The sequence below is a fragment of the Neoarius graeffei genome, chromosome 1 (genome assembly GCF_027579695.1).
Source record: "Neoarius graeffei isolate fNeoGra1 chromosome 1, fNeoGra1.pri, whole genome shotgun sequence".
NCBI lineage: Eukaryota > Metazoa > Chordata > Actinopteri > Siluriformes > Ariidae > Neoarius > Neoarius graeffei.
Genome location: NC_083569.1, coordinates 104,059,263 through 104,071,776, shown reverse-complemented (window position 1 = coordinate 104,071,776; position 12,514 = coordinate 104,059,263). Strand labels below are relative to the sequence as shown.

Here is a 12,514-nt window from a genome sequence, read left to right as displayed (position 1 = left end):
CCTCTCTGAGTTCAAGAACACGGTCCCGCCCACCACAACATCTGATTTGTTTGGCACAAGAGATATAGCCAATCGACACGCGTAGCTAACCGCTGTGAACTGTTTCAAGGCGGCCGTATGAGCACTCGGGCAGAAGCAGATCCCACTTCAAGGTAAGGACGCGCTGCTTTTGCCGCAATAAGTCACAAACACACAAGTTGCAAAAGCACAACATCATTATATGTTTACATTCTTCATCTACTACTTGTTAAAATTGTCCATTTGCATCTGTGTAGCCAGGCAAACTTAGCTTACGGAAGAAAGCACTTGAATTAGCCTACAACCAACTAGCCTCGCTGAAACTACATGTAATGTTGTCCATAGTAAGCAGTCCCCAGCATAACGCAGGCTGCAGTCATTTTTAAATCCCCGTCTGGAAACGTTGTGAATGTGTCAGTAGTTCTACTCGAACAGTAGAATGACAGCCATACAGAGAGGTGGTCAAGGGAAGACGAAATAAAACGTAGTGTTTGTGTTCTGTAGGCTAGCGCAAGCCTACTGGCTATTTGTTACGGTGATGAGTAAACTTCATGACGTGACTCGTGCTCAAAAAGCGCATTGCACTTGTATATGTTGGGTAACTTTATAAAGCGCTATTTGAACATTTAAACACGCCAGGTGTGATATGGTGCTAGTAGGCTATGTTTGTCAGGACGCTTGTTGTGGGCTCAGTAATTAACTGTGTCGTGGATGCACACTTGCTTGGATAAACGGTAATGAACAATATACATCAATTAAACTCTTGACTTAAATGTTCTTATGCTACTTCACATTGCGCTGTAATGCGCTCCACTAGCATTTATAATTCTTGCGCAAGTGATTCTCCTCGCTAGCGCTTCTGATTCGGAAAGCGATATACTCTTAAAGGAGCAGCCGCTCCTTTTAACCAGAGCTTTTAACACTCTGTTCTCACTTTCTCTATCCAGAATCCAGCGTGTATTTTCATTTATTTTCCACTGAAAATGGTGAGCTGTAATATAGTAGGGAGTGATTTATTTTTTTTATTGGTGAATATTTTATTATTATTTTATTTCTCATTTTATTCTAACTAATGTTTGACTTTATTGTACAAATGCTGCTGGCATCTCCCTGCACAAAATTTCATGTTCAATTTTACAATTAAACATATATTTCATGGATATGAAGGTCTGTGTCAGTGTGTGCTATGTTTAATTTCATGTGAATTATAATGTTTACATTTATCGGTTATCGGCATCCCAATTCCATAATAATCGGTATCGGCCCTGAAAAAAAAAAAAAAAAACATATCGGTCGATCCCTTCTGAAAGGTGTACAGAAACTGCCAGAGACAAAGCGACCTCGGTCTGAAGAGGAGAAAAAGGCCGCCGATAAAGCGTACGAGAAGGAGCAACGACAAAGGACTTATAAGCAAACGTGGGAGCAGGGTAGGCCTTGGCTGCGATACGATTTTTATGGAATAATTCATTTTTTTCAAGTTGATTCCTGGTCAATATGAAGCTCCTAATGCTTTCTCTCTCATAAATGGTTAAATACAGAAAGCATGTTGGACATATTTTGGGTGCTATAGTCATGATAGTAAGGATATTTGTTTTCAATACTCATACACCAATACGTAGTGGATGTTCATTATGTCTAACTCTTACCAATATTTAAGTTCGTTTCTTAGACAAGGATATTTTTTAAGCTTGTTACCTCGTTAACAGTTTCGGCGTGAATCTCCCGCCTTCTTCAGAAACAGTCACCAGATGTCGAGTGGTGACGTGCCTTATCAGCTGATGTTGCGTTACGGAGGCGTGAACGTCCCGCCCAATTTGACAGGTAGTCCACGCCTCCTGCTGCCAGGTCGCTCCTCCAGGACGGCACTCCAGGTATGCGACAGTGCGTACGCTCCCTCATCCCGGTTCATCGTCCTCTGCGCCCGCTTACGGATCTCCACTGCCTCCAAAATCCAACGCTGGAATCTATTTTCTTCAGTCACGTTACCAGGAAATACCATATCAACACCCCAGTCAAACCATACAAGAACCTCCGACAGTTGCTAGTTCACCCCAAAGACAAAATACAACTGGACAATAAATGCAACGTCATCTATGAAATCCCTTGCCGTTCATGTAATAAAGTCTATATTGGTGAAATGGGCAGATGCTTCCACACTCGCAGGAAAGAACACCAAATAGAGTGTGAAAAAGAAACAACAAAAAGACTCACAAGATCCGAAAAAGAAAAAGCAAACCAAAAAAACCTAAAATCAGCCATTTCAGACCACTGCAAACGACAAAATCACATAATGAATTGGGAAGAGGCCAGAGTCATTCGCGCTGAAGAAAATAGATTCCAGCGTTGGATTTTGGAGGCAGTGGAGATACGCAAGCGAGCGCAGAGGACGATGAACCGGGACGAGGGAGCGTACGCGCTGTCACACACCTGGAGTGCCGTCCTGGAGGAGCGACCTGACAGCAGGAGGCGTGGACTACCTGTCAAATTGGGCGGGACGTTCACGCCTCCGTAACGCAACATCAGCTGATAAGGCACGTCACCACTCGACATCTGGTGACTGTTTCTGAAGAAGGCGGGAGATTCACGCCGAAACTGTTAACGAGGTAACAAGCTTAAAAAATATCCTTGTCTAAGAAACGAACTTACTCATACACCAAGTTGCCAAGTTTTCCAATATATTGTTATTTGTTGATATTATATTAAGGTGCTCTGTGTTGTTCTCATTTATGTATTTAACAACAGTATCAAAATACTCGGGTCTTGAAATAAATGCACATTAGTCATGAACAATGGTAACTACCGGTACTCTCTTTTGTGTTATTTTTGACAGAAGTAAAATTCATACGTGAACAAATTTTGGCGAGTTGATTTTCTGTTTGGCGAGTTACTTTGGAAGGGAACTAGTCCGGCTGGCTGGTGGAAAAAAAAAAAAAAAAGAATTTCTAGGCCTGTATTGTGTTATTTATTGTTGATCTATTTATTGTACTACTTAATTTTGTAATTTTGTGGGACCTCAGGTATTGGAGCTTGTTGCTCTGTTGAGGATTCCCTGCCGTTTTTAACGGCGACGTTTATAAATAAAAATATAAACAAACTGCACTAAATTCATGGCTTTCTTCACACACACAAAAAAAGTTTAGTTTGTATTTTAGGAGGTGTGACGATTCAGTTTTTTCACAATTCGATTCACGATTCACATTTTTTGTCCTCTATTTTATAACTGATGCAAATCATTATCAATATTCTGTTAACTGTCGGCCTAGAAAAAAAAAAAAAAAAAAAAAGTCGCGTTGCCTTTGTAGCCTTTATTCAGACTCCGGTCGATGGTTTCTGCTTCTTAAACATGTCCGGTATAGATGTAGTGGTCTCATTTGAAGTAGTCCCAGATTCAACTTGTTGACGTTTTGACGCAGATTCTTCGCAAAACTTTGGTTTCGCATCGATCTTACCTGTTGGATGGTGCCACCGAATAGGATTCGGCATGTTAGTGGTACTGCCACGATGATGAAACCTGGACTCATACAGCTTAGGGTAGTATCTCACTGGGCTGCGACAGCCTGCGACTAGTTGGAGACACAACAATTGCGATAAAATATGCAAATTAGTGTCGATTTTCACTTGGAATCACACTGAATTGATATTCGCATATTTTACCGCAATTGTTGTGTCTCCAACTAGTCGCAGGCTGTCGCAGCCAGCTTTCCCTCGGCAGGCAGGGAAGTAGAGGAAGCCGCACAGAAACTGACTTGAGAAGGGTTCGCGACGGCTTTGCGACACCAGCGACGCAATTGCGGCTATTTTGCGAGAAATTCTGTCGCACAAATTTTTTGAATATGCTCAAAATTTCAGTGACGAAGGAGCGACACTTTGCGACTCATGCGAGGAAATTGAGAAGCCCCGCGAATGTTTCAACGCACTTTTGAAACTCTCTTGCGAATGACGTTCACAATTTGTCGCAAGCTGTCGCAGCCCAGTGAGAGACTAGCTTTACACAACACTTGTTTTCGGTCACGAGACAGTAAGAAATCAGACGGCTAGTCCACTCATTCTCCATACTGAGTACTCCGCCATTACTGCTCGGCTCAGGCAATTACTAAAACCCGGGACGGGACGTCACCGGTTTTAGCAACACTGTGGTGCAGTGGTTAGCACTGTCGCCTCACAGCAAGAAGGTTCTGGGTTCAAGCCCAGCGGCCGGCGAGGGCCTTTCTGTGTGGAGTTTGCATGTTCTCCCCATGTCTGCGTGGGTTTCCTCTGGGTGCTCCGGTTTCCTCCACAGTCCAAAGACATGCAGTTGGGCTGAAGTGCCCTTGAGCAAGGTACCTAACCCCTGACTGCTCCCCGGGTGCTCTAGTGTGGCTGAAGTGTGTGTTCACTGCTTCAAATGGGTTAAGAAAAAGAAGAAACCTTTATTTGTCACATGCACACTTCAAGCACAGTTAAATTCATCCTCTGCATTTAACCCATCTGAAGCAGTGAACGCACACGCGCACACACACCCAGAGCAGTGGGCAGCCACACTAGAGCACCCGGGGAGCAGTCAGGGGTTCGGTACCTTGCTCAAGGGCACTTCAGCCCAACTGCATGCCTTTGGACTGTGGGGGAAACCGGAGCACCTGGAGGAAACCCACGCAGACATGGGGAGAACATGCAAACTCCACACAGAAAGGCCCCCGCCGGCCACTGGGTTCGAACCCAGAACCGTGCTAACCACTACACCACCGTGTTGCCTAAATGCAGAGGATGAATTTCACTAAATAATAAAGTTTTCTTCTTCTTCTTTTAAAAGCTGGTGGCTTCAGGAACTCAGAGTCACCTGCCGTATTGTTCACAAGGCATCGTGAGACTTGTTATAGCAACCACAAACACGGACGGCTGCGCTGAAGTACAGCTCCGGATACCGAATCGAATTTTTAATATCGAAATTATGCCGTTTGTTGAAATTTTTTTTATGCATCTAGGGTTATCGGGATGAAATGAGGTTTTGTTAGTGCATCATCGGTGATTCGTTAAATTTTAATCGATTCTTGAATCATGGACTGAAAGATCAGGAATCGCTTAATCGTCACACCTCTATTATATTTAATCAGATTAAATTATATAAATGATCAACCATGGTGCGTTCAAGTTCACCTCCAGCTCAGTGGTGCTGCACTGTAGTGTTGAACACACACACACACACAACTACAGCACAGAGCTTGGGAAAGTTCCTAAACTTAAAGCCATAATGACTAACATATTTCGGTGTACAGCCCCGAGTCCAAAAAAGTTGGGACAAAGTACAAATTGTAAATAAAAACGGAATGCAATAATTTACAAATCTCAAAAACTGATATTGTATTCACAGTAGAACTTAGACAACATATCAAATGTCCAAAGTGAGACATTTTGAAATTTCATGCCAAATATTGGCTCATTTGAAATTTCATGACAGCAACACATCTCAAAAAAGTTGGGACAGGGGCAATAAGAGGCTGGAAAAGTTAAAGGTACAAAAAAGGAACAGCTGGAGGACCAAATTGCAACTCATTAGGTCAATTGGCAATAGGTCATTAACATGACTGGGTATAAAAAGAGTATCTTGGAGTGGCAGCGGCTCTCAGAAGTAAAGATGGGAAGAGGATCACCAATCCCCCTAATTCTGCGCCGACAAATAGTGGAGCAATATCAGAAAGGAGTTCGACAGTGTAAAATTGCAAAGAGTTTGAACATATCATCATCTACAGTGCATAATATCATCAAAAGATTCAGAGAACCTGGAAGAATCTCTGTGCGTAAGGGTCAAGGCCGGAAAACCATACTGGGTGCCCGTGATCTTCGGGCCCTTAGACGGCACTGCATCACATACAGGCATGCTTCTGTATTGGAAATCACAAAATGGGCTCAGGAATATTTCCAGAGAACATTATCTGTGAACACAATTCACCGTGCCATCCGCCATTGCCAGCTAAAACTCTATAGTTCAAAGAAGAAGCCGTATCTAAACATGATCCAGAAGCGCAGACGTCTTCTCTGGGCCAAGGCTCATTTAAAATGGAAAACTGTTCTGTGGTCAGATGAATCAAAGTTCGTTATGGAAATCAGGGACGCCGTGTCATTCGGACTAAAGAGGAGAAGGACAACCCAAGTTGTTATCAGCGCTCAGTTCAGAAGCCTGCACCTCTGATGGTATGGGGTTGCATTAGTGCGTGTGGCATGGGCAGCTTACACATCTGGAAAGACACCATCAATGCTGAAAGGTATATCCAGGTTCTAGAGCAACATATGCTCCCATCCAGACGACGTCTCTTTCAGGGAAGACCTTGCATTTTCCAACATGACAATGCCAAACCACATACTGCATCAATTATGCTGTGTTCACACTTATACCGGTACGAAAGTGGTATAACTGTATCGATACAAAGTATACCGGTACAGTTTAGTGCATCTGTCCACACTAGCGAGAAATGTTTGCGGTTTTCTTTCACGGAAGTTGAAATGCGCGTGCGTGAAATGTTTCCGTGGTTACCGAGTAACTTCCTTCCGAGAATATGGCGGATGAAACAACGTGTGCGTGCTTTTTGTTGTCAATGTACAGTCTGTATTTCTGGTGGTCATTTATTCAGTCGAATCGTATAAAATGTGCGAGGCAGTTGAGAAAGAAACAAATGCCTCTTTTCCACTACCAACGCGGCTGAGTCGGGCTGAGCCGTGCCGTGCTGAGTTGGGCTGAGTCGAGCTGAGCGGGGCTGTTGGAGTTGCATTTCGACTACAACCGCGCTGAACCGTGCTGGCTGGAAGTGGGTGGACACATTGGGTGGAGTTAGCGAAAGTGGGTGGACGTCACATGATGTCGTTAGGTGGCGCAAACAGTGACATCAGTGAGCTTTTAAGCGGTAGTCTCACGACCCGGATAGTAAACAATAAACATGGAGGACATGGAGTCGTTAGTGTTGCTGGTCTTGGTGCTGTGGCTTGTTGTCACCGACAACGCCAACAGATACTGGCAAGAGCGTATAGATGAGGCGAGGCGCATAAGGCTTCAGAAATTCTCGTAATTCGTAATTATTCTTCTTCCGGGTTTACGGTGTTTACAGATCCCAGTGTGCTCGCGGGGCGTGTGGGCATGTGAGGACACTCCTCCTCACCAATCAGTGCACAGGGGAGTGTCTGCTCACGCCCCTAGCCCCACTCGGCTCGGTTTGGCTCGCTTCAGCCCCACTCCAAAACCGTGCGAGTTTTGGGTGCTGAGTAAGGCTGAAGCGAGCTGAGTCGTGCTGCTCTGAGGTAGTCGAAACGCGAGCCGTGTCGGGCTGAAGTGAGCTGAAAAAGGGTAGTGGAAAAGGGCCAAAAGAAAACGAATCTCCCTTTCTCCCCCTTCCCTTTCCCCTCTTCCTCCCTCCTTTCTTTGCTCCATGTAGCTCCACGGTCGTTTTGAGCCATTTTGACGTTTTATTTACAGCTGGAAAGCACGGGCGTATTGTATTGTATGAATAACCCAGAAGACGTAGGAATGGTTCATTGCGCTTGCGCATTATATTTGTATCGATACAGAGCCGCTTCATCTGTCCACACTACAGCAAAGCGCTACAGTACCGATACTGTACCGGTACGAAATAGGGATGTTAACCGATGACCGTTTGACCGGTGGTTGACCGAATCAACGTCAACCGGTTAATTTTTTTTTGGTTGTCGGTGAAAAAAAAAATCAATCGCTTTGAAGCTGCCGATTTTGGAGCGGAGAACCTGGAATTCTGTGTTGTAAACGCTTGGGCCATGCCATGTGGTGTAAGGACGACAGCTGACAAATCAGAAACACCCATTCAGTCATGTCCCGCCCCAGTTGAAGACAGCTGCCACTCGGCGAAAGAAAAAAAAGTGTACACACAGGCTTTTTAGCTTACAAATTACTATTCTGTTTTTTTTTTTTTTTAAATTATTATTAGAAGGCACATGGAGTTTAGTCCTGCCTTGGCCAGTGCATTCTGAAAGTGTGTTTCGGTCTGTAGCCAACAATGCATGTTATTGCAGATCAGATCTCTCCACACAAACTAAAGACGCAGATGCCGACTTTTTCACGGACTGTAACGGCATTTGCTTATGTAGTAATTTTAATACAGAATTTACTTTGATGAAATTATTCAGACACTCCAACCCCCCCCCAAAAAAAAAATCGGATCTGCACGAGCCGTGAAAAAGGCGCGCCGTTTGCATCCCTGTTTAAACTCATAGGTTAACCGAGTGTAACCGGCTAATGAGGTTCGGTGGTCGGTCAAGATTTTTTTTTTGTTTTCGCCATCCCTAATACGAAACCCATACATTTGTGGGTTTCGTACCGATACTGCGTCACATCCATAACGGAATTATGTCACATCCATAACGCTGACTTTTTCTTCCTAGATTCTGCTTGAAATAGAAAATATTTTAAACAAAGGCTTTTTTTATTTTCAGCTAAGACTCCTTTATTAAATGCATGCCTGCATTTGGATATTATGTTTGCAATTTCACAGAGTTTGATGAATATGTGTAGTCACCCTGGAAATGGGGTATTTTTTCCGTCACATCCATAACGCATGTCTTTTTTGGCATTTTCTAGAGTTCTAAATGTACTATGGGAATTCTTTTTTTCCCATGACTTCTCCAATATGAGAGGTCTTAAAAATATACAAAAAATTTTAAAATACTGGAAAGGAATAAAAATTAACTAGGTCAGTTGTTGCCATTTTGAGTCCAAATGTCACATCCATAACGCTGGAATTGCTCGATAGACATGGCATATGTTTAGAAAATCAGCAATTTAACCACCATAACCCTGTGAAAAACTCTCTAAATATCAGCTAAAACTATCAAAGTTCTTAAATAATATTTAGGATGGCTATTGTTTTGCTGTTTTGTGGATTTTAGCATACATTTCTGTGGCTTGTGGCAATAATATAGAATTGTACATGATCAAAGTTGGTTTTAGCTTGGGTTTTACATTATAAGAAAGAAAGACTGACAGTGACGTATTAGGTTGGTTACAAATTGGTTCAACTTATTCACATCTGTAAAATACAGGCCTAGGTGAGATCTCTGGGAGTGGTTTTGATGTATTACATGTTGCTTTATTTTTGCATGGTGAGGTTGACATTTACATGGAATTGCCCTTATACCACTACAGTACCGGTATAGTTGCTAGTGTGGACAGGTGTTGCGGTACGAAAGTAGTTTCGTATCAGTACAAAATCCCTAGTGTGGACAAGGTATTACGGCATCATGGCTGTGTAGAAGAAGGGTCCGAGTACTGAACTGGCCAGCCTGCAGTCCAGATCTTTCACCCGTAGAAAACATTTGGCGCATCGTAAAACGGAAGATACCGGTACGACAAAAAAGACCTAAGACAGTTGAGCAACTAGAATCCTACATTAGACAAGAATGGGTTAACATTCCTGTCCCTAAACTTGAGCAACTTGTCTCCTCAGTCCCCAGACGTTTACAGACTGTTGTAAAGAGAAAAGGGGATGTCTCACAGTGGTAAACATGGCCTTGTCCCATCCCAACTTTTTTGGAATCGGGGTTGTAAATTTTAAACACCTAAAACAACTTAAATTTGTAAAATAATTTGATCCTGTAACTTTTTTCCCCTCACAAACGACCAAGTTAACGGTTTTCTTTAATAGCCTCACTATCCATGACACACTTTAAACCTGCTAAAACACCAGAAAACGGCTTCATGGCTTTCTTAACAGTGGCTAACATGAGCTTGGGATTTAATCCGAAGCAAAAATCCACTTTAGAGAATATAAATGTGTAAATTAGAGCTTTTTTTTCCACTCTGATAAGTGTTAAGTCTGTGATTTAACAGAAAATCGCGTCGCGTCCTGAACGCACCTTTTCGGGCCTACACTAGCAAACAAGCCTAGCTTAGCCACCGGGTAACTGTTTACGGTTTTATTTATTAAAAAAAAACAATTTAAAAGCTTTTTTTTTCAAAAAAAATATATTTTTAGGATGTTGTATCCACCAGGATGTGCGTCAATATTGTTTGTAAAAGTTGTGCATTTGTTTTTCTTTTTACTAATAACGCTAATTCCTAGCTAGCATAGCAAGCTAACTTGTTTCTTCTTCGTTAGCTAGCTAGTTTTCACAAACGGTTAGTTTAACTACGAGTTAAACAGCTAAGTTAGTTAGTTAACTAAGATTTAAACCAAGTTGTCCTGCGTGTTTGGTTAACTTTAGCTGGTAAAATGCTAACAAGCTACGGTGCAATGCAGAAACGCAGAGATCAGTGAAGCTCTGCATTCACTAATTTCAAGTAAATTAAATAAACAGCTGTCATTATTACAGTAAATAAATACACATGATAAAGTTAATGAACGTTACCACTCTCCAGCTCGTTGCCTTTCTTTGCGGTCGCAGCGTTTCCCATCGTCAATTTACCCTCCTTTCTGTCTTTAATGCTGCAGAAATGCCAAATTAAACTTCCCCTGATGATGATAAAGCTGTAGAAAAGCCCTGTCTACACTATCATGTATTATAATTCCTCCAGGTGATGCTTTATCCCCTGTTTTTACTCGTTGTAACTGATTTACAGTGAGCTTTAATCTCCCCTTCACTACACTGTAGTAGGACCAGGGTTGCCAGATATGTCAGAAGCGCATCAACCCCCCAAATAACAGTCAAGTCAAGTCAACTTTATTGTCAAATATGCTCGACATACAGCACAGATGAAATATCAGTCCTCTCTGACCCACGGTGCAAACAGGCAATGCGATAAATAAAAATAGAACAAACAATATAAACACCCAGACAATATCTCATCTCATCTCATTATCTCTAGCCGCTTTATCCTGTTCTACAGGGTCGCAGGCAAGCTGGAGCCTATCCCAGCTGACTACGGGCGAAAGGCGGGGTACACCCTGGACAAGTCGCCAGGTCATCACAGGGCTGACACATAGACACAGACAACCATTCACACTCACGGTCAATTTAGAGTCACCAGTTAACCTAACCTGCATGTCTTTGGACTGTGGGGGAAACCGGAGCACCCGGAGGAAACCCACGCGGACACGGGGAGAACATGCAAACTCCGCACAGAAAGGCCCTCGCCGGCCACGGGGCTCGAACCCGGACCTTCTTGCTGTGAGGCGACAGCGCTAACCACTACACCACCGTGCCGCCCCAGCAGGTAAACATGAAACATGAAATAAGCAGTATAAACAAACTACAAACAGGCTAAGCCTGACAAAATGCATATTTTTCATTTCATAGTATACACTATGTATGTGGACACCTTAAGTTAGTACCACTACACCACTGTGTTGCTAAAACCGGTGACGTCCCATCTTGGGTTTTAGTAATTGCCTGAGCCGAGCAGTAATGGTGGAGTACTCAGTATGGAGAATGATACCCCTTTTCCACCAAATCAGTTCCAGGGCTGGTTCGGGGCCAGTGCTGGTGCTGGTTCACAACTCGTTCAACTTGCGAGCCAGCTGAGAACCAGTTTGCTTTTCCATAGCTCGGGGTGCTAAGGTGAGCCACGTCATTATGTCGCTGTATACATCAGTTACGTTGCTGCGTTTGCATAAACCTTGGCGCGAACATCGAAGCAACAACAACACGGAGAAGAAGAATACCCCTTTTCCACCAAATCAGTTCCAGGGCTGGTTCGGGGCCAGTGCTGGTGCTGGTTCACAACTCGTTCAACTTGCGAGCCAGCTGAGAACCAGTTGATTTTCCATAGCTTGGGGTGCTAAGGGGAGCCACGTCATTACGTCACTGTATACGTCAGTTACGTCACTGCGTTTGCATAAACATTGGCGCGAACATCGAAGCAACAACAACACCGAGAAGAATAATACCCCTTTTCCACCAAATCAGTTCCAGGGCTGGTTCGGGGCCAGTGCTGGTGCTGGTTCACAACTCGTTCAACTTGTGAGACAGCTGAGAGCCAGTTGATTTTCCATAGCTTGGGGTGCTAAGGGGAGCCACGTCATTACGTCACTGTATACGTCAGTTACGTCACTGCGTTTGCATAAACATTGGCGTGAACATCGAAGCAACAACAACACCGAGAAGAATAATACCCCTTTTCCACCAAATCAGTTCCAGGGCTGGTTCGGGGCCAGTGCTGGTGCTGGTTCACAACTCATTCAACTTGCGAGCCAGCTGAGAGCCAGTTGATTTTCCATAGCTTGGGGTGCTAAGGGGAGCCACGTCATTACGTCACTGTATACGTCAGTTACGTCACTGAGTTTGCATAAACATTGGCGCGAACATCGAAGCAACAACAACACCGAGAAGAATAATACCCCTTTTCCACCAAATCAGTTCCAGGGCTGGTTCGGGGCCAGTGCTGGTGCTGGTTCACAACTCGTTCAACTTGCGAGCCAGCTGAGAGCCAGTTGCTTTTCCATAGCTCGGGGTGCTAAGGGGAGCCACATCATTACGTCACTGTATATGTCAGTTACGTTGCTGCATTTGCATAAACCTTGGCGCGAACATCCAAGCAACAACAACACAGAGAAGAAGAATACCC

At 43.7% G+C, this 12,514-nt stretch overlaps 1 protein-coding gene across 2 annotated transcripts in view; it reads right to left on the bottom strand.

Moving 5' to 3' along the window:
• Positions 1–10,604, bottom strand: part of prkacbb (protein kinase, cAMP-dependent, catalytic, beta b) — an 82,250-nt gene extending 71,646 nt beyond the window's left edge. For both annotated transcript variants that reach the window (XR_009653999.1, XM_060913819.1), the window contains exon 1: positions 10,360–10,604. Coding sequence is in view for 1 of the 2 variants with exons in the window: in XM_060913819.1 (XP_060769802.1) it covers positions 10,360–10,405 (46 nt within the window). In the remaining variant the exon portion in view is untranslated. The remainder of the gene's footprint in view (positions 1–10,359) is intronic.
• Positions 10,605–12,514: the final 1,910 nt, after the last annotated feature.